The sequence below is a fragment of the Sabethes cyaneus genome, chromosome 2 (genome assembly GCF_943734655.1).
Source record: "Sabethes cyaneus chromosome 2, idSabCyanKW18_F2, whole genome shotgun sequence".
Taxonomy (NCBI): domain Eukaryota; kingdom Metazoa; phylum Arthropoda; class Insecta; order Diptera; family Culicidae; genus Sabethes; species Sabethes cyaneus.
Window position 1 is genome coordinate 232,450,901 of NC_071354.1, and position 22,372 is coordinate 232,473,272.

A 22,372-nucleotide genomic window follows, 5' to 3' on the forward strand; every position below is an offset into this window, starting at 1 on the left:
GGTGGTGCCGGTGCCGTTGCCGCTGCCGCTGCCGCTTTCCAACATACCACGGGTAATTAGGTTCCCTCCTTGTAATGCAAGTTGGTTGTGTGAAGCGAAAAAAAAGTTGAAATCTCCACCGTTTACACCTTCGCCATTTATTACATTTCGTTTGGATGGAAGCAAAACTAGGTTAGATACTTCTAGCAAGAAGTGACGAAAGATCTTGGTGAAACCAGATTTCACCGCTTTGCCACCGCCGCGTCGCGCCGGTTGAAACGGCATGCCGCATGTGTGCAGAAAGTAGACTAGAAAATCTTTCACTGCCACATGTGGCCGGGCGGCATTCTGGCGACTTCACTCTAAGCCGAAAACTTGCTCAACAACTTGCAGCTTGTGGTAGGTCAGTTGGCGACCAATTAGAGCCTTCAGTTTCAAGCTAAGCGATTGGCAACGTGCTCCATTATGTAATCCCTGCCCTGCTGTGCTGCGTAAACGTGCCTGGTTCGGTTCGACTACGAGGGAGATCAGAAGAAGTTGCAATACTACACCGTCACGTCTCCCAAACGGCCAAAGGTGGACAGCCAGGTCCCAGAGATTAATTCAAATCAATTACTCCGATGCAATGTAATGTGATAGACTTTTTCTTGTCCTTTACTCATTCGACCGTCGCTCGTTCACTCGGTCGGTCGTGGTCGTTGGTTAGTGGCTGTGGCAATAGCCGTAAGCTCACATATCCAGTTGACAGAAAACATGCTGGGATGCATCTCCTACGACGCCGTGTATGCAGCCGGGTTGGTTTCAATGTGAAGAAATAGCTAGATCCATTACCGCAATGGAGCAGAGCACGGTGGCACCCACGGCCCTCGGCACAAAACAACACAGTCGTCTGGTGTCACCGGAGAACCAGGCGGCAAAAAAATCGAAACGAACGATACTTTTACTCTCTAGATGTTTTATGAGTCCCGCGCCAAACTAAGAAGCTCCCGTGTTCCATACTAGGGTGGTCTGTTTATTGGTAATGCTTAATTGTATTTGTTTAAAAATTGTGTCGAAATTCGTAAGTCGATCTGAACTTTATGGTTGCACATTCTCTGAAAGCCCGGTTAATCATTACTGTGAAAGGCGGCGGAAATTTTTCTGATGATTGTAACCTCCCTTCGAAGTGTATTCAACCCGATGTCACCACTCTAGAACTGCACTTACTAATAAAGGTGTATGCCCGTACTTCGAGCTTTTTGTTGTGATTTATGTGAGCATACAATTTCAACTATTAAATTTAGTTGGAATCGGCCTTGTGGTAAAGGTTTAGGCTGTGGTTGAAATGGCATTCAATGTGATTTTTTTTGGCCTGACATTTGTATCATTCAGTCAAGTTTTACAATAAACTGGCCAGGACGAAAGCATAAAAATTCCTTCGTATGGCGAAAGCGGCCTCTTCCATGCATTTTTGCAGATGCATTTTTAAGGCGCAAACACGCCAGAGCAAAGAGACATATTTTATTTATTTATTTATTATCACGTTCTTGTGGAGGCGGAAAATTGCTTCGAGAGGCACGATATGGGAAGTTTCTTTAAAGCGATCAACGGAATCAGGAGTCGGACCGTGCCAACTCCTGTTATGGGCAACGACAAGAAGGGGGAACTCGATTATCAAAATATTAGTGGTGGCCAGCAGTTAGAAACAACATTTCGATGTACTGTTGAATGGTGAGAAAGATGGAGTTGTCAACAGAAACAGGATAACGATTGAGGATGATGCAAAAACTGAGGAGTTTCATAGACTGAGGCCGTTGCAGACAGATCCTCAATAAATTCTGGGAAATCACCTTGCAGACTCTCCATATATTTATATACTTGAAGGCGGCGTACGATTCAGTTAAACGAAATGAGCTGCGGCGGATTATGCTTGAACATGGTTCTCCAACCGAACTGATTACGCTGATAGTGCTATCCTTGTTGGTGCAAAATCAAGTGTCAGAATAGCGGGTGAGACTTCGGGCACGTTTGTGACGTTAGATGGTTTGGTACAAGATTCGTGGAATTTGTTTACCTTGGTACGTTAGTGACATATGTCTATGATGTGAAATGTAAAGTGAAAAGGCGGATCACGGCGACCAACAAACCTTCTACGGATTACTTAGTCAGCTGAGGTCCTCTAGTTTGCAATTTTGTATGAAACTCGCGCTCCATAAGATGCTAATTCTTCCGATTCTCTACGGTCATGAAGCGGCGTGGACGTTGAAAGAAAACGACCGACGAGCTTTAGGTATTTTTGAGCCCACGATCCTGCGATCAATTCTTGGCGGCCAGTTAGAAGAGTATGTGGCGCATGATTCACGAAATAGGCGGCCTCGAGGTACGATACTAGTCTAACAAGTCAGTAGTCGCATGTTTGAGTCTCGAATGGGTGAGGCTGTAAGTGTCAATAGGATCATAGCACTAGCCCCGTAATAGTCCTGTACTCTAACAGATGGCTGCGAAGTCTGTCGTATACAAACAGAAGGTCAAGTTCAGAAACGGATTGTAGCACCCAGGCTTTGCTTTGCTTTGCGTTTACTAAGCTGCGGTTATTGTGAACCGACTAAAACATGAAAGCTACTGTGCGCTTGCCACGTAGCAAGGATGCGGGTAAGAGACCAGCAAAAATAAAATTGAATTGTTTAATGCATTAAGGTAATGTTTCTCTTTTATAATAAACATTCTGATGATGGCTGAATAGGAAATCAGTAAGCCGAAACGTAAAGAATAATAAAAGCTTTTTTTTATCATATTCACCGAAAAATATCAATTTTCGACTTGGAGAATGGAGACGTCTACTAAATTCGGCACTGCTTCGATAAGCGGATTGTTGCCGAAAAAGTTAAGTAAGTAAGTTTATCAAAGTAATGCATGGCTTTAAGGTAAAAAAGGAAAGAAAAAAAGAAAACACAATGAAACTAAAATAATGGTGAATAATATAGAAACTAAAATATGCAGCATTTAGTAAAGACCGAGACATAACTGCAGCAAAAATGAAAAAAAAAAACCCTAGAAAATTTGAACACAAAGAAAATAAGCCCCAGTTGAGAAAAATTAGGCTAACATTGGATAAATTGAATCAAAGCAAACTAAACTTTCAACGAAATTAGAACAAATTTCATGTCGTGTCCTTCTCAACTCAACTTTCTGTTAATTTTTGCTTTTGCTTTCTTTATTGTTGTAGCCGATTATTTTACATATCGCAAATGTTAATCTATACCTATAAAGAAGGATTTCTGTCTGTCTGTCTGTCTGTCTGTCTGTCTGTCTGTCCGTATGTTCCTTATAGAATCGAAAACTACTGAACCAATCGGCATAAAAATATGCATGTAGAGGTTTTTTGGGGCCAGGGAAGGTTTTAGTGATGGTTAGAAACCCCTTCCCCCACTAAGAGGGGGGGCTCCCATACAAATGAAACACAAATTTCTGCATAACTCGACAACTAATCAAGCAAATAGAACAAAATTTGGCATGTGGGTGTTTTCGGGGATAAGAATTTATTCTATGGTAAATTGAGACCCCTCCCCTCTATATAAGGGGAATTATAACTTCTCTCCTCTTTAAAAGGGGGGGCTTCCATACAAATTTCCTCATAACTCGAGAACTAATCAAGCAAATGGAACCAAATTTGGCACGTGGGTGTTTTTGGAGACAAAATTTTTTTCTATGATGAATTGGGACCCCTACCCACTTTAGGAGGGGGGGCTCCTATACAAATGAAATTCAAAGTTCCTCATAACTCGAGAACTAATCAATCAAATAGAACCAAATTTGGCATGTGGAGGTTTATGGAGGCAAAAATATTTTCTATGGTGAATTAGGACCCCTCCCAACTTTAAGAGGGGGTGCTTCTACACAAATGAAATACAAATTTCCTCATAATTCGAGAACTAATCAAGCAAATGGAACCATATTTGGCATGTGGGTGTTTTTGAAGGCAACCATTTTTTCTATGATGAATTAGGACCCCTTACTGTTTTAAGAGGGGGGGCTCTCATACAAACGAAATACAAATTTCCTCATAACTCTAGAACTAATCAAGCAAATGGAACCAAATTTATCATGTGGGTGTTTTTGTAGGCAAGAATATTTTCTATGGATTTCCCCACTTTAAGAGGGGGGGGGGGGGGCGCTTATACAAATGAAATACAAATTTCCTCTTATCTCGAGAACTAATCAATCAAATGGAACCAAATTTGGCATGTGAGAGATTTTGGAGTCTTGAATTTATTTTACGATAGTTAGAGACCCTGTGGTAGGGGAATATGGACTCTCATACAAATAAAACAGAAATTTTTGCGAAACTCAAAAACTAATCGAACTCGAGAAATTCGAGACTCTTCCATAAAACATTAGTCAATACAAGACCACAAAAACTATCTATAGTAACACTAGATCATTCAGGACGAGACGGTCGCGAGTGTTGCCGGTGACCCGCCGTCGGAAGCGCCGCCCACTGGGGGGCTTGCAAAACTCGAGATTGTGACAAAGATCATCCGAGATTCATGATTTATGTACAACACAGGTTAATTTGTGGCGATACGAAGTTTGTCGGGTCAGCTAGTCAGTTATATATGAATATATTTGAATTAGTAGCGTCTGAATATTGTCATATCTTTGTTATAGAGTATGGGTAAATGATTGAGTAAGTAGAGGTGAGTGAGTGAGTGAGTGAGTGAGTGAGTGAGTGAGTGAGTGAGTGAGTGAGTGAGTGAGTGAGTGAGTGAGTGAGTGAGTGAGTGAGTGAGTGAGTGAGTGAGTGAGTGAGTGAGTGAGTGAGTGAGTGAGTGAGTGAGTGAGTGAGTGAGTGAGTGAGTGAGTGAGTGAGTGAGTGAGTGAGTGAGTGAGTGAGTGAGTGAGTGAGTGAGTGAGTGAGTGAGTGAGTGAGTGAGTGAGTGAGTGAGTGAGTGAGTGAGTGAGTGAGTGAGTGAGTGAGTAAGTAAGTAAGTAAGTAAGGTCATTGCAAATAATTTTTTAAGTTTTTGTCACCCCCCCCATTTGAAATTGGCTTGAAAAATCGGGGGACAAAAAAATAATTTGTGGAATATAAGTCAATTTTTTTATAAAAAATTGTCCCTGGGCTCTTCGGATTAAAGAACTCGAAAATCGAGTGTATGAGCGGATTTAACAGAAATGGAAATTCAAACAATAGAATTCCCGAAAATCGGCAAAAAATTCATTCGTTTCGTAGGTTTTTGCATGGAAAATAATAACGTGTATATGGAAAGCACGAATAAATTTGGTTTTCACGTTTAAACTTTAAGTATAAATGCTTAAAACGCATTTTTTTTTGTTTAATTAAAAAAATTCTTTGTTTTTACTCGCCCCTTCCCTTCAAGTACCCAACACCGGAAGGACAAAAACTTTATAAAATATTTGTAATGGCCTAAGTAAGTAAGTAAAGCCATAAGCAAGTAACGTCCTAGTCTGAACAGCATTATGCTATAGACAGTATGCAAATAAATTAAAAAGTTACAAATATTTTATAAAGTTTTTGTCCTTCCGATGTTGGGCAACTGAAGGGGTAGCGAAAAAATTGTTTTAACCGAGCGAAAAAATATGCGTTTGAGGCATTTAATGTTCCTTTGAACTATAGAGTCGCTGGACAAAAGGAGACTGCACAACTCTCTTATTATCTATTCCTTCTAGGAACTAAAGATACCACTTTCTATTTTAAAGAAATTTAATACTTTTTAAGTGTTTGACTCTCATGTGAGATCAGATCAGAGAGTGCGTTATTAATTTCAACTAGTTATTATTATACAGTGGTAACCCGATTTTGTCACTCCCCGATTTTGTCACTCCCCGATTTTGTCACCCCCGATTTTGTCACGTTTTTGACCCGATTTTGTCACCCCCGATTTTGTCACGTTTTTGACCCGATTTTGTCACGCTTTTGATTTATCAAAAGCTTAGTTTGAAAATCATTTTCAAACATGTCAAATGTGTTAAAACACTGTAAAAAGAACTGTGTTGATTTTCGTGGAGTTTCCACAAAAGTTGTTTCTTATCTCCACAACTATAATAGCTAGAAGGTCACTTTCTTTGGCAAAGTTCTTTATAATAATCTTCTCAAAAATTTTGTAGAACATTGTTTTGCTCTATCTCTTACTGCTTGAAAAATAAATTTTCTATCTTACTTTTAGGGGGGTTAATCAAAGAATCGTTCATACCATAAGAAAGAGCTTTTTACGCTGTGACATTTCTCTGAACATAGTCAACCAGTATAATCAACCATTTCGGCGCAATTAATAAACGCGTGTTTTCATACCTGTGGGACCTCACAGTACAGGTGACAAATGTCCACAGAGAGGTAGAAGGAAGTGCGAAAGGTCCTAAAAGTGATCAGAATGAAATATATGTAGTTCGTTGTAAGTTATCTGCAAAAAAATATAAAATTGAAAAAATACCCGATTTTGTCACTGTCCCGTTTTTGTCACCCCTAAATTCATCATGGGGGTGACAAAATCGGGTCATTACTGTAGTTATTTGAAGTAAGAATTTTCTGTGAAACGAATTTAGCTTCAATAAATGGACCACAAGTGGACGCAGCACGCATCACACAGCTCTGTATAAATCTAAGGGCATGTAACAGTGAACAACAATTGATAGATAAATTCACAGTCATGCTTCTTTTCTAATAAGTGGAAAATTTAGTACAGTAGCAAGAGCTCAGTACACTAGAATAGGTTGCGGTTAGCCACAAAATGATAGCTTCCCCATGATGAGTAAAATTTCTACTCTACTGGAGACGCTCCGTTCCTTGACGTTTATTTCATTTCAAAGAAACCAACCAGGTGTTGGATTGTTAATCTAGCAGGTAGGTACAAGCAAGGGACACCTGCTGTCATAAATCCTAGGACGATTTACGTCCGCAGCTCAGTTGTGTTGTGGTTACTTTGTACTCACAATGTGATGAGAAATGCTCTCCCATACGATGAATAATGGAGTGTGACATTCATTTACAGTGCAGAGTTACGACATCGAATCTTCCATGAATTCAAAGATTCAAACGAAAAGATAAAATATAGTTTTGTGCAGCTTCTGTACCAGAAGCTAAACGATTGAAAGGGTTCTAGAAGGAATCAAGGGAATAGGTACTTACTGCTGTTGAATTTCGCTCCCTGCGATATAAGCATCGATAACGGCGTAGCGCCATTGGGGCCACGTGGCGACAGTCCGAACAGCTGATTACTAGCATTTTGTCCCACTTTGAAATAGTTTTTGTGCAATCCCATCACGTGGTTGCTCGATCGCAGGCGAGAAGCTCCGGGGTCGTCCTGGGAAGGGCAGCAATGTTGTTCAGTTTGTGTTTCCGACGGTTTGTTTCAAATACCGTTTATCAGCTGGAAGAGGAACAATTCCGAAGCCGGTAAGCCGTGTGGCAGCTGATAATCGGACGAAATAAGCTGAAAACGGAAAAAAGATAATGCAAACAATTAGTACTTCGGTGTTTGGTTTTCTGCCGCGTAAAAAAACTATGGTCCATGAATTTTTCGAACAACATCGTTGTCAACCATTCGTTGGTTGGTCGTGACATTGGTAGGATACCGGCGACATCGATACCACAAAGGTGGCCCATCCCCCGATTCACGGTCAACTGGCTTGTTTGGGCGGCTTTCGAGTCATCGACTTGAAGCGCGAAAGCCTTCAGTGCGAAAACAAACGTGTGTTTTGACGTCGACCCTGACAACGTGCACGAATTCGGTAAGTTGTATAATAATCACCGCGCAGCATCTTTCGCTGCCTCTTTCACTGCCATCTTCGTCGGTCGTCAGTGAGTGAGTGGTAATGGGTGGGTGTCTGTTTTTTCCCACGTTTTCTATTTAGCCGAATTGATTTTATATTTGATAACGAAATTCTTTGAATCATTCTATTAAACTACAGTTTTTATCACTTCGAACATAATTTTAAAAAAAGAATAAAAAATAAAGGATAAATATGCACCTATTTATAGACATATCCATCCGGCTTGTAGACACATTTTCAGCAGATAAAATCAATGAGTATGTCACCGGTTCCAATGTCAATATTGGAAAAATTGGCTAATTGTATGCTGCTTTGCGACTGAGCTGTTCGAACTCCGGCCCGGTCACTCTACTCAGGAGGTTGACATTGAATCAGACAGTGAACAAAAAAAAACAGACATGTTCCTTGGTACGAACCCAGTGCAGTGTCTGTCTTGTCCTGAGGTAAAGACATGCTTCCCTGTAGGTAGGCATATCGCTATCATGTCATGATACGGACGCTTGAAGCATGAAGATGTAAGGTGTGTGCGCGTCGATGACGCGGTCTTGGGCACGCTATGGATCCATCCATCCAACCAACCGTCGACGCTGCTGACACGCTGAACTGACTAAACGGTGCTTACGAGAGTGTTTACAATGGACGGCCACGGCGCAACCGATTAAATCATTTTCTTCGGCGGTGTCGACCGGCCGTCAATCCAGTCGGGTTAGAAGAATGGCTAGGGCGGCACGAGAGTTAAACTTGTTTATGAAGAACTGCGTTCTACGGGAGGTGTGTCGAATGGTGGCCGTTCGGCTGTAAGTGGCAGTGTCATTTTGCAGGGTTTGTTTACTTAACGAAAGTAATTTGAAACGTCCAGTTGAAACAATTGCTAATCATGTCTGTTTATTTTACGGTTGAACGGTATGTTTTACATAATTAACTTTTAAATTCTGTTCTTGAATTATGGAGGTTTTATGAAATATTTTGTACAATCTTTTATTATCTATATTCTAATTGACTTTTTCATCAACTTCGAGAAACCTTAACAAATTGTATCGCAACGGTTGCGGAGCAGCAGCAACGTTTACCTACTTCAGAATTATTTTTGAAAATTATAAATTGCCTAAATTAATACGGCGCAACCCGTGCGACCCGCGGACTAATTGGAGGGATTGTGAAGGGGAATTATAGGTTAAGTTTCCTAATGACTGAGGGGGCACCCAGTTTAGTCGTGATGCCTTGCCTCGTGCATGCTGTGAAGCTAAATGCTTTCCGATATAAATGCTGTGGTGAGTTATGGAAAATGATTAGGAGTCATTGCGGCCCGGCGCATACTGTTACGGGCATATCTGACTGTCTCGGTACAACTTGCCTAAGTCATTAAATCCAACATTGGCTGTATTCGGATTTATCGCTGGCAGATTCAATTTCAGCTCTAGGCGTATTTATGACATTACTAAATTGCAGTACATTTTTATTGATTTTATATCAGTTTTAGCATCATTCGATGTTCAGTGACTTCCGCATGGGTTTATTCTCAGTTCTTTCCACATACTTCCTACATAATAAATTCTGCATTTACCAACAATGAAATCTTTTCTCTAGGGGTAAATTATGACTAATCTTACTGGCATTTACTGCTTCTAGACACTGTCGATTGATTGAAAAGCAGTAAAAAGCATTTAAAGGAAAAAAGAGTGAGAAACATCGACATTTAAGCGTGGCTAATAAGCAAGACACCTGGATAATATGACAATAACTCAAAATACTGGTCGCAGTGATAATGTCTATAAAGTAAAAAAAACATATGTGAATAATGTTTGTAATCCTTTTATATCCGTTTGGCCTCCAAGTTGCTTTTCGTTATTTCTGTTTCGTTATTATATTATTTTCTCATAATTTAGTGTCATTTTTATATTAGTTTCGTGTCATTTTAATGCCATTTATTTTATTATTTACAAAATGTTTTTTAATATGTTTAAATTTTGTGAAATTTTTAGTGCATTTTTAATAATTTTTTAGGATTTTTATATTCCTTTCGCGTTTTTAATCTTTTTGTTAGGGGGTCTTTTTTATTAGTTTAATCATGATAGGGGTCAACTCCCCCTTTATCAACCATCCTATTCTGATTCCCTTATGTTGAGGAACATACATGCCAAGTTTTATGAAGAATCGTCCAAGCGCTCCGCATTCAAACATGCATTTACTTTAATATATTTAACGTATTTAGATTAGATATCCCCAGCCCTTGTTCATATTCCATCCCCTTGAGGATGTTTTTTCGTTTCGGATATTCTTATAATACAACAACCCTTCCTACCAACAGATCGAAGATTCTTTACAACGTTTAAATCTATGCCAATTTGACATCTGTGCTTGGGAAGTACGCCAGAGCGCAAAACCACCACATTTAACCTAGTCCAATTTGATGTCTTGAAAGTGAAGCGTTATAGAAAAATGAGCAGTCATCCTTTCCTTTTGCCAGATACACCCTTATGCTGCAAGAATTTGTTCGGAACTGTTGTCTTGCACGAAAATAGGGCTAAAGGGTTATTCGGTATGTGACGTGACGCAGCAATTCTCAAAGTGAGAACAATCAGCGACTGTCTTATTCGAGAGTAGCTTTTGAGCGTTTCGTTTGCTGCTTTGCGTCAGTTATTTGTTCCTAATTCTTTACATAGTTTCAATTGTATTTCTGTCAAGTATGCAAATAGCTGCAAAGTAGAGTGTTGAAAGGACTAGTAAGATGCAAAGGACATTAGCTAATTAATATTTCCACTGGCTGTCCACATGGTAGTTGTAAAACAATTTTACTTCTAATCAACCGAATTTACCTACGCAATTGATCTGGATCTGGAAACCACTCCAACCACCAAGCGGAACATTCTGCGATGTGTAATGCGCTTTTTCGATGCGCTGGGTCTTATATCGCACGTTCTTATCCACGGCAAGCTGATAATTCAAGAAGCGAACAACTGCAATGGGATGATAAAGTTTCCGGCAAAATTCAAGAAAGCTGGCTGAAGTGGATTGCTCTGCTGAAAGGACTTGATCAGATCCGCATAGACAGACCGTACTTTCCTGAACTGACATCGAACGAAATGGGACCACTCGAACTCCATATCTTCACGGATGCGAGTGAGAATGCATACGCCTGCGTAGTGTATCATAGAGCAGTGGTTCGTGGACAGATTCGTTGTTCTTTGGTCATGGCCAAAGCAAAAGTCGCTTCGTTGAAAGCCTTGTCAGTTCCACGACTGGAGCTGCAAGGTGCGCTGCTGGGAGCGAGGCCGATCTCCGATCACTGGAGATATCGGCAGTTCGTTGCCTTTAGGGTGGGTGAAATACTTTCGAAAACTGAGATTGCCGAGTGGAACTACGTACCGTCGAAGATGAACGCTGCGATGAAAGCTCGTGGTTTCGGGCTCAGGATTTCCTCCATCTTCCCGAAGAACAGTGGCCGAAAGTATCGCCGGAGGAGACAGAAGCAAATGCCTAAGGACTACGACCCAGTATGGTGCATCGAGAGATCGGCAGAGAGCAATTGATAGACTTCAGCAGGTTTTCGAAGTGGGACGGTTGTTAAGATGTGTGGGCTATGTTAAACGCTTTCTCTCCAACACAAGGCATCGGCACCGGAACCAGCAACGGAATTCAGAGAGACATCTGACCCAGGAAGAGCTTGAATGGGCTGAGAACTATTTGTGGTCCTCGGTGCAGGCAGAATCGTACCCAGACGAAGTAGCAGCGCTGATTCACTCGCTGAAAGCTGGTGGTTTAAAAAAGGCGATAGAGAAAACCAGCAAAACCTACAGACTTTCTCTGTTTCTGGACGACCGAGGAGTTCTACGCGTGAACAACCGCTTGTGCATAACACCATATGCAACCTACGATTTTGAATACCCGATAGTCCTGCCGCGACGGATTTGGTCATAGATGCGTACCATCGCAAGTTCTTACACGGAAACCGCGAAACTGTTGTAAACGAGCTCCACGCAGCAGTTCCACGTGTCGAGGTTGCATACAGTCATCGAACGGACTGCTAAGAACTGCCAATACTATACATTGTCATCGGAGTCCTGCAAGCTGGCGATCTGTCGGTTCATCGCAAGACGAGGGGCACCGTGTGAAATCTACACCGACAGTGGCACAAATTTCCAGGGTGCTAGTCGTGAGTTGCGAGCAGAAATCGAAGACATGCATCAAAAATTGGCCGAAACGTTCACCAATGTGAACCGCTCAGCTCCACACTTCGGAGGGATTTGGGAGCGATTAGTGCGGAGTGTCAAAACTGCGCTCAACAGCCTGTCCAGTTCACGGAATCCAGTCGACGAGACGCTTCGAGACGGTACGAGGAGGCAGAGCGACTGAAAATAGGAGACCTGGTAGTTATTGTGGACGAGGGAGCTCGCAACGGTTGGATCTGAGGTCGGATTGCGTCCGTTATTCCAGGACGCGACGGAACGATATGTCAAGCTTGGGTACAAACATCAACTGGGTTGCTACGTCGGCCAGTTTCGAAGCTGGCACCGTCAGCACCTGTGGGAACAACTGGTAAAGCGGAACCGGAACCGCAATATATGGCATTATAGCACACGTTTTTCACACTTATGGTTGCAGAAACTTATTTATGACTAAAAGTAGTCGTAAATCGGTTGCCACAACTGAATTGTATCAACTGTGCGTCAAGCACTGCCGAATCGTACCCGCATTCATTCCCCTAGGCACAAACCTCCTTTCCTTTCGTTCCTTTCAACATCTTGCTTTTTGGCATCATTTAGCATCGTCTTTTTGCCCCTTTTCAACGAGTTTTTATCGTTATTTTATCGTCTTTTGTGGCATTTTTGTTGCTCTTGTTGACGACTTTTTATCGTCATTTATAGTATTTGTTTGGATTTCTTGTCGTAGTTTTGTCATCCTTTTTAACGTCTCTTCCTCGCATTTTATCTTTTTATTGTTCTTTCGTGGTTATTCATTGATTTTTTCTAACGTTATTTGTCGCTTCTTTGGAATTTTTTCGGCGTCATTTAATCATATTTTTGTCGTCTTTTGTATGGCCTACTTGTCATCATTTTTTCATCATCTTGCGTTTTTGTAGTATATTTGATGTCTTTTCGTTGATCATGATGTCGTCTTTTCTTTGTCTTATTGTTGTTTAATCGATGCAATTTCATCTGTCTATCGTATTTTTGTCAGCTTTTCAACGTATTTTCGTTATTTTTTACCTGTAATTTTGGCAGTTTTATTGCATTTTTCGGCGGTTTTTTTTTGTTTTTGCTTTATTTTGTCTTAATGATCGTCTTCTGGCATTTTTATTGCAGTTTTCTTTCGTCGTCAGTTTATCGTCGCTGCACAATTTTCTTTGTTGTCTTTCGGTAACCTCGTTGGTGTTTTATCACTGTCCTGTTTGTTTTCAAGACGGCGCACCGTGGGATGAAACCCAAATCTAGGTGGACAAAAGTAATTACGCTAAAACCGTTAGTATACCTAGGACTAACGGTTTTAGCGTAATTACTTTAGTATGTTCGAAGTAAATTTGTTATTTAAATTCTGCATTTTTTGATGTATATGACATTAGGGTGGCCATCATAGAGAGCGAGTGTAAAATATAAACTTTTTTATGGCTTAAGTTAACTGAATGTTATGTTCAGCATAGTTAAAGAACATTAAATTTTAAGTAACTTTGCTAAAGAAATAAAAGTTCTATCTCTTATGGTTGATGGGCTATTTAAAGTTTTTTGGTCGGGGTAGACCTAAAAAATTAGTTTTTTCTTTATATCTTCTTTCGTGTTTATTTCACACGAATCATGTCTTCTGAGCACTTTCACACGAATGAAAAACGCACATTTTGTTTGAAGGAATCAAGTCGCTATCTGCTTCGGTTCTCAAGCTACAGGCATTTTTTCTTAAAAAATATGCTTTTTGCAAATGTCAATAACGTAAAAACTGCTCAAAAGCAGCAAATCAAATTTTGTATAAATGTTTAGCAATATATTGGCCTTTGAAATTCCGAGATCATATCGGTCCAGGTCAACCATTTTTTGCTAGACCGTATTGAATAATGTAGTAAAAATTACCGATTTTTTAGGTCCACCCCGACCAAAAAACTTTAAATAGCTCCTGCCCAGCAGCTATGAGAGATAGAACTTTCATTTTTTTAGCAAAGTTACTTAGAATTTAATGTTCTTTAACTTTGCTGAACATTTGTGAAATGTGAAAGTTAAAATAATAAATTTACTCCGAACGTACCATATACCTAGGACTAACGGTTTTAGTGTAATTACTTTCGTCCACCTAGATTTGGGCTTGATCCCACAGTGCGGCGCTTTTTAAATGTCTTTTTGTCGGCTTTTGTTCTATTGCTTGTTTATTTTTGATGCTGTTTTGGCGTCTTTTAGTCGTCTTTTCATCGTATTCTCATGGTGCTTCTATCGTATTTTTGTTGTCTTTCGTTCCTTTTTCAGTCACCTTTTCAACGATGAAACAAAGACAAGAAAAAGATGACGTAAACCGACGAAAACGCAAAGGAAGGCAGACAAAAAGCGATAAAAATAAGGCGAAATTACGACCTATATTACTCTTTTTTGTTTTTTAAACGCATATTCATCGTTTTAACGCCATCTCTTCATTGTCTTTTACCATGTCTTGGTTGTTTCTCTACATATTTTAGACATAATTCTTATCGTCTTTTGCAACCTTTCAACTGTTTTCAACTATCGCCGAGAAAGAGTAAAGCTTTGCAAATAGGACAAGGATTCCAGCTACTTGGTTATGAAGAACAACCTTATTCACTTGACAGTAGTAAAGGATTTTGAAGCTACCATCAGCGAGCGAAAGTCTGACAGTGAAGCATATCATGCTATGGAGAAGAGTGCCGTCAAAGTGGAAAATGAAAGTTCGTATTAACAGAATGGCAGTATTGACGTAATTCTTCCCTTTTTAAATCACTACTCATTAGAGAATGAAAATCCTCTTCACCAGTCTGTTCCCTTTTTTCCTAAGACGAACCCTACCACACACTTTCATAACGGCTCCTGAAGAACAAATTTTTACTTTTCGAAATGTTATTCACTGCATGCGTTGAAACTGAAAGAAATTTTCATTCTTTTCCGTTGATTTTCCGTATATACGAGCACCTGATCCGTAGGGCTGTAGAATCTACATCCGTCCGTCCTAAATCTGTAGAACTACGCATAAATTCGTAGATATAGCATCAACTAATCTTTATTATTTTATGGATATGTTATCAAAACACACATTCAACATATCAGGTTTACATAGGCAAAATTTGCAGAAGAAAAAGCAAAGTTGTTTGGCAAATTAGATTTTTTTTTCATCGAATACCTTGACCCATTTCCGAAACTTAGATTAGTATCGCAGTACAGTTACCCCAGTATTATGGGCCAGTCTATACTTTACGTTAGTTTTATACGCAACAAATTAATATTTAACCATCGAGAATGAGTTCAAAAGATAGCAGCAACATTCTGCTGCATGGCTGACAGCAATACACTCAGTTCCAATGCGTTAATTTTCTTAATTTTCCGATAGTTGTCAGTTGGCTCCAATCGACCTTCGATTTGTTGTTATTTTTGCGGTTGTTATAAAAAGTCGGTTGTGAATTATAAGCTGAATAACGGCGTAAATTTGTGTGTCTGAGCGTAAAATGGATGGAAATCGAGAGAATAGGTATGTATTCAAAGAATTACGGTGAAACCACCTAGAAAAATGCATTTTCCGCTTCAATATACGAAATTAAACAATGGCCCATAATACCGGGAGCAAAATTGACTTTTCCCAGTATTATGGGTCAAGCATATAGATCAACAGTATTCGCTGTTTTTGACTATAATTGTAATTTTTTTTCTCAGTAAAACGAAAAAGCGTGCAAGGAAAATCAAGATACAGAAATCGAAGTTCCATGATCCTGATATACTGCATTACGCTCTTGATCTAGCAAGACAAACCGAAAAAATTCGGAAAGTTGCAAAGGATCACAATCTACCGTACAGTACAGCTTCGCGTTATTTTTGGAAACCACCCAAAACTAATAAGCCGGGACCAAATACTTTTCTTCTTCTTGAACTTACTTACTTTACTTAGTTGGCTTGCCGTTCTAAGACAAAGCCTGATGAACAAAGTTTCTCCAATGCACTCGGTTGTAGGCTAACGCTCTCCAATTTCTCAGACTCGCTCCACCTAGTCAAACCATCTTGCTCGCTGCACCCCTAGTCGTCTTATTCCTACCGAATGTGAGGCAAATACTTTGCAGGGTAGTCATTCGGCATTCTTGCAAGTTGTCCTGCCTATCGTATCCGGATAGCATTTTGTACTCTTGGTTTGTCATGTGCTATCCTGGAGACCATCACTTTGATGAAGCGCTCTGCGTGATTCGAATGAACTTGACAATCTACTCGAAATCCGAACACAGTACACCCAAGTAACATTTTTGTTGTACAATAGCTTATCAAGCACTTGTTCCACGTGAATCAGCTGTACAACAGTTTAATAAGCTATTATACAACAAAAATGTTACTTGGGCTATCCTTCAATTTATATCAGTTTAATGAGCTTCCTGAAGAAGAAGCTAAAATTGATTCTAATCTCAACTCACTCAGACAGTTGCTGAGTACAGTACAAGATTCAACGCACACACACACACACACACACACACACACACACACACACACACACACAAACACGCGCGCTCGATTTTCTCTAAATAAAACCGATTTTGTTTTACTGACCCATAATACTGGGAGCATTGACCCATAATTGCCATAAAAAGCCATAAAAAGTGGCCCATAATACTGGGAATGGAACATGCTTACATTTTGTTATTTTGCAGAAAAGTGTGTGATTTTGGAATAAGTTTGCCTACAGAACATTAAAATTTAATGTTGGTTAATAATGATATATTTACAACCAATTAAGCTATAAATAAACTGTAAATTATTTAAATCTGTGTTTCTACCAATAATTTTGTAGTATCATCATGCTTAACTGGCCCATAATACTGGGATGACTGTATTATCGAAGTTTGTTTCTCATTAACAAGTCACCTAAATTGCTATGAGAGTGGTAATCCGTGAGGGCCGGTTCTGTTGAGTATGAATTATGATGAAGTATATTCAAGCCTAAGTTCTGCGCGTGCTTGCCAAAATAATTTGCTATTTCTTTTTGAGTTTTTGAAACATCCATTTATACTAATTACGACAAATAAGACTCTACAACTAGGTTTATTTTACTAAAAAATGTAAACAACACAATGTAGATTAAACAATAACAAATTTTAATTTTTCGTTTCATAGACATGTTTGTGTTGCAGATATATACGGTCAATAATAGAGATCCTAGCATGCTACCCTGTGGTACCTCCGGATCTCTTTGTTTAAATGTCGGGAATGGTATTCAAACTTCAATTGCTTACTTTCTATGGGTTAAACAAGCCAGAAGCCACTACCAAATGATCAGATTAAGTTCAATCATAAGCATTCAGTCCACCAGTTGCTTCAAAAACATCACTGGGATACTTTCGAAATGAGCCATCCATCTTTCACTCTTCTTATGCTTTCACAATTCGAGCTTGATCATCTCTCATTAATTAAATGTGAATCCAATAAGTGAAACAATTACGGTCTCAGTCAACTTCCCAGCCTATCTATTTAGTTTAACAAAGGCTCCCAAGGTTGAGTTTGGCCTGTCCCGTTTGCTGGGTTGTTATCAATAACAACAACAATAAAATATATCAATATATTAATAAATGTTTACAAAATAAATAATTATGCTGCCGCTTTATCTTTATTACACATTTGCATTGCCATTATTTAAATTCAACAACACGCAGTTCGGGTTTTCATCGACAAAATTAAAAACCAACCACTTCAGACAGTCAGACCACCACTTGGTGGTAGCGGCAGCGATCGCGGCTCTACACCGAGCTAACTGTCCATCCAGCTACCAGGGTAAGCACACTTCCATTTCTTTTATTTTCTTCCCTCATTATACATACCGGTTCGCGACGTCGTAAACTTACGAATCCATACCATTCCGCCCTTTTGCTTGCCCAAGCGAAGATAAATTGGCAAAGGTCAGCGCAGGATCCGATCGATGCGAACGGGACGATCAGTAAAATCTGTGTGAAAGAGAAGGAAGAAACCGGTGAACCGGTTTCGGACTCTGCCTTGCCGCCGGCCGCGGCCGCTGCTTGCTGCGCTCGCTGGCAGGCAGCGACAGCGTGGTGTGAAGTTCAGCTCATTCCCTCGGCAGGGAATCCGCTAATAACTGTCGGCGAAAATATTTTATTGAAACTTTATCTCCGCTTGATTTAGTTCGCATGAACCGTGTCCTGCCAGTCTGTGGTGGTACTGTACTGAGGTGGAGGAGAGCTTCCAAATTGAACTTGACTCTGGCTGACGGTTGTGACTGTGACGCGCGTGTGCTGCAGTCCAAGCCAATTTTGGGTTATCTGGGTTAAGGTGAAAGTTTTCCTTGGTTTTGTTTGACACCTAATTGGCACGCGTGTCATCTGAGGTCGTACCACACCGGATTAATGGGCAGTGAATTCCTGTTCTTGATCTTTCGTCGGTGAAGGGGCGTTTTTGCTCTGCGGCTGGTGACTGCGCAATTTAAAAGTAGTAATTGGAGACCAAGTGCTATATTTGAGGCTAACGGCGAAGGTAATTGCTTTTGACTAACTCATGATGATACGTTAAAAGGCTCGGTTTGTCCATGCTCTACAAACCAGTCTTAGATCTTTACAACTCTAATTAACTTTGCATGTCTCACCGAAAAATAGTCACATTACCTGAAAGTGACTGAACGAATAATGGTTTATTTAATAACAACGCAACATACTTCTTAGCTGGACGGACGGACGGCCGCCGGTCAACTCGGTAACTCCGCCGTTCGGTTGGTTTGCAAAATCCATCACACTCAGTGCCGTGTCGTTTCAAGTATCAAGTTTATACTAATTACACTCGCAGAAACTCATTCGCAGGCATGACGATACACACATGCCCGCGTACTCGATCGTAGGTCATGCAATGAAAATAGTTCGTGTATTATCCAACCGCCCTGCCACGATGCACCGGTCGTTGCTGGTGTTTGCCTATGTTTTGATGCACCCGGTGTTTAGGTTGAAAATTAACAGCTCATTCATCATCATCCGTTTTGCGGGCAGCAATCGATACGTTCAAGGGAAACGCCAACCGCGAAGCCACTGCCAGCAACGTGCGATCAGTGCAATGCCTACATACCAACCTACGGTTTGCATTGGCACTCAACTTTTCCGCCAGTAAACGGCTTTTCACCAGCACTGAAGGCTTTTGTCGGCTCTAGGTCATACATGGCAAACCGTAAATACCTACCAATACCAATTAACCGATCAAAACTGGTGACGACGGTCAGTAGCCAAGCCAGAACGGAAGGCAGAACCTCAATCCATCATCCATCAAGTTTGCAATTAAATTTCTTCTGGCACAAAAATGCCGTCGAACTAGTCCCCCACGGGGGACCGGCAGCAGTTTCGAAAATTGCTGCAATTTTCTTCAATGCTGTTGACACAAGCTGCCGATTCTGGGCACATAAACCAGCAATTTTATCACCGTGTTTGCTACCGCGTTCGAAGTTTGTTGCAACATCATTCTGGCGGCAAATATTGTGTACCGAAGCCGTGCAAATCCTGCAGCACCGACGGATTGGACGGTATTTAGGAATGGCACGATCAGCTGTCCAAATATGTACAGCCGATCAGTCGATTCAGTCGATCGAGCCTAAGCATCATTGCAAGGTAGATGGCCTCGAAGACGGAAAAAAAACTGTGAAAGTGAGCTCCTCTGGAAAAGTAATGCAAATAATGCACAGAGAATTTTGCACTTAAAAATGTTTCAACTACAGGTAAAACATGAACATGTGAGAATGTAAAGATGATAAAGAATATAAAAAATTGGAAAACTAACAACCGAACACAATCACAGTTGAGGAGAAAAAGTTGAGAGGTGCTGCATTTGTTTATGCTTATGGTTTAGAAAACAGGAAACAAAGTCAAGCAAAAATTACTACAAAGCATCCATCCCTTCGCTACACTTTTGGCTAGTTCTTTACTGAAGTCCTCTCGCTAGTTCTTTACTCCAGGTCCTTTCGGCGTCCCCACGTGCTAGCTTCCTTGGCGACGGCATGGGTGCAAATTGTAACCAAATGTGAACTGTTCTTTAAGACATAATTGGTAGATATTGGTGAGCCTTTGAACCACAACCGACTGGGTCGCCAAGTCAGTCATTTTTGCCAACAGTTATTTGGTGCAGAACCTCCTGGTTTGGTTCAATTAAACAGTTCTGCTTTCCATCACCTGCGTGCGTGATCGCGTGAGTGCATGGCACTGACGTTTGGCCGGTGGTTATTGGGTTAACAATTAAATTCGTTTGGCTTTCATTACGCGTGCAGGTAAATTTCGATTTTCTCTTTTTTAACCACCACATTGTTAAAATGAAATAAAATTTAATATATAAACAATAAACATTCTCAGCTGAATTGGTAAATTTACCGGCTACATATTATTTGTGCAGAGCCTACAGTTCTAGTTAGACGAGAAACTTGCTTTTTCCAACTTGTTCGGGAACGGAATAAAAATAGCGGCGACTCTTGTTAGCGTAGTGCTTCAAGAAATTCAGTGCTTCTTAGTTTCGTTGTTCCACGAACAAATTCAATTTAAGGTTAGGTAGAATATTTTAATATAAGATTGTACATAGGCACTAGAATGTAATACAATTTTAGCACATAAGTAGGTTTTAAGAACAAATTTAGTTATAAGTTACAAATCTATGATAAGAAAATCTATTAACTGCTCACCTCAATGCAAAATATAGTGAAAAAATATCGAAAACTGTATAAATCAATCGGCGCAATCTATACACCACGTTTTTACTAGCTTAGCGAACAATGTATCAGTCTTTTTTCTAGTTGGTGTTGGTACTGCTGCTCACTTGACGGTTCATCAAGCTTGTCACGCTGACGGATGCTTATCACTGTCGCTCGTATCAGTTCGGAGTTACTGACTCATTGGGTCACAGAAGCGTTGCCAGTAGTAACATCCCCCGCCTCGTAAAGATGGGTATCAGCCTCAGCTTTACCTTGCTGGTCTACCTCCAATACTGACAACCTAGATACGGGCCGCCGGAATACTCCACCAGACGTCTGAACTACTGCGTGTCTTACTCTGCCGTCTTTTCCTGGAACCACCATCAAAACTTTTCCCCTAAGCCATCCATTTCGCCTAGACTCGTCGATGATCAGAACCAAATCTCCGGGCTGCACCACTTTCGTCTCTCCGAACCACTTGGTTCGTTTTGTCAGAGTAGGCAGATACTCTCTGATCCAGCGTTTCCAGAAAAGATCCAAAGTATGCTGGATCATATGCCACGAGCCACTAATGGCTTTAACTGAATCGATCATTTTTACTGCTGGTTGCTTTACGCCACTAGAAGAACCGAGTAAGAAATGATTTGGCGTAAGCGCTTCCTTCTCGGCCGCATCCAGAGGTAGATAAGTTAACGGTCGTGTGTTTACAATAGCTTCGGCATCTACGGCTACGGTGTACAAGGCTTCATCGTCGAACCTGCGCTCTTGCGGGAGACTGTTCATTGCTATTTTGATGGACCGCACCAAGCGCTCCCAAGAACCGCCCATGTGGGGAGTGAGCGGCGGAATGAAAAACCACTTCGTGTTAGCGTTTGTAAAAATGCCTGCTGTGTCTTCGTGAATACGCTTAACTTGCTCCTTCAAGATGTGCTCCGCTCCCGTGAAGTTTCTCCCATTATCGGAGTAAATTTCGATCGGTGCACCTCGCCTACCAATGAAACGTCGAATACAACATATACAGCTCCTTGTAGATAAGTCGAAGGCCACCTCCACGTGTACAGCACGTACTGTAAGGCACGTGAAAAGTGCAATCCACCTTTTGGCGTTGGCGCGGCCCACTTTTACGATTATCGGACCAAAGTAGTCCAAGCCAACATAGCTAAATGGGCGAATGAACGGGGACAGTCGCGCTACAGGTAACGGTGCCATTCGAGGAACGGAGGGTCGAGCTTTCTTTATTTTACACCACTGACATCGGTTCGCCACGCTTTTTACCAATACTCGGAGCCGTGGTACGTAGAAGCGTTGCCGAACTTCGTTGACTATCGTTTCAGAGTTGGCATGTAAATACTTCCGGTGATAGCTGTCTATTAACAAGAATGTCATGTAATGCTGCCTTGGTAGTATGATGGGACACTTTTGATCCACCGAGGCTACCTGAAGGGCCCCTATGCGACCATCGACTCGCAGTACTCCTTGATCATCCAATATCGGTGTTAGTTTATACAGTACACTTGATTTGTCGACTGGCTGATGTTTGTCAATGGGCAAACTCTTGTTGTCTTGGATAATGTTGATTTCGTCCGCGTATGCTTGCAACTGAATCATTCTCCATAATAAATTTTCAGCATCCTTCATTTCATGCTGAGTCAACATTTTCTTCGTGAAAGATTCTCCTATTCTTCTTCTGCAGGCGTTGACGAATCGTCTTACATAAACCACGGACCGCAGCAAGCGATACCAGTTCGAAAAACGCTCAAATTGAATAAGTGGTACGAGTTCC

At 40.8% G+C, this 22,372-nt stretch overlaps 2 protein-coding genes across 2 annotated transcripts in view; both read right to left on the reverse strand.

Moving 5' to 3' along the window:
* Window positions 1-22,372, reverse strand: part of LOC128736779 (lysosome membrane protein 2) — a 133,781-nt gene that overhangs the window by 43,267 nt on the left and 68,142 nt on the right. The window contains exon 2 of the mRNA XM_053831267.1: window positions 7,106-7,409. Within this exon, the coding sequence (XP_053687242.1) occupies window positions 7,106-7,238 (133 nt within the window). The 5' untranslated portion in view covers window positions 7,239-7,409. The remainder of the gene's footprint in view (window positions 1-7,105; window positions 7,410-22,372) is intronic.
* Window positions 20,788-22,197, reverse strand: LOC128736780 (uncharacterized). Its single transcript, XM_053831268.1, has one exon. The coding sequence runs from the start codon at window positions 22,195-22,197 to the stop codon at window positions 20,788-20,790; it is 1,410 nt and encodes a 469-aa protein (XP_053687243.1).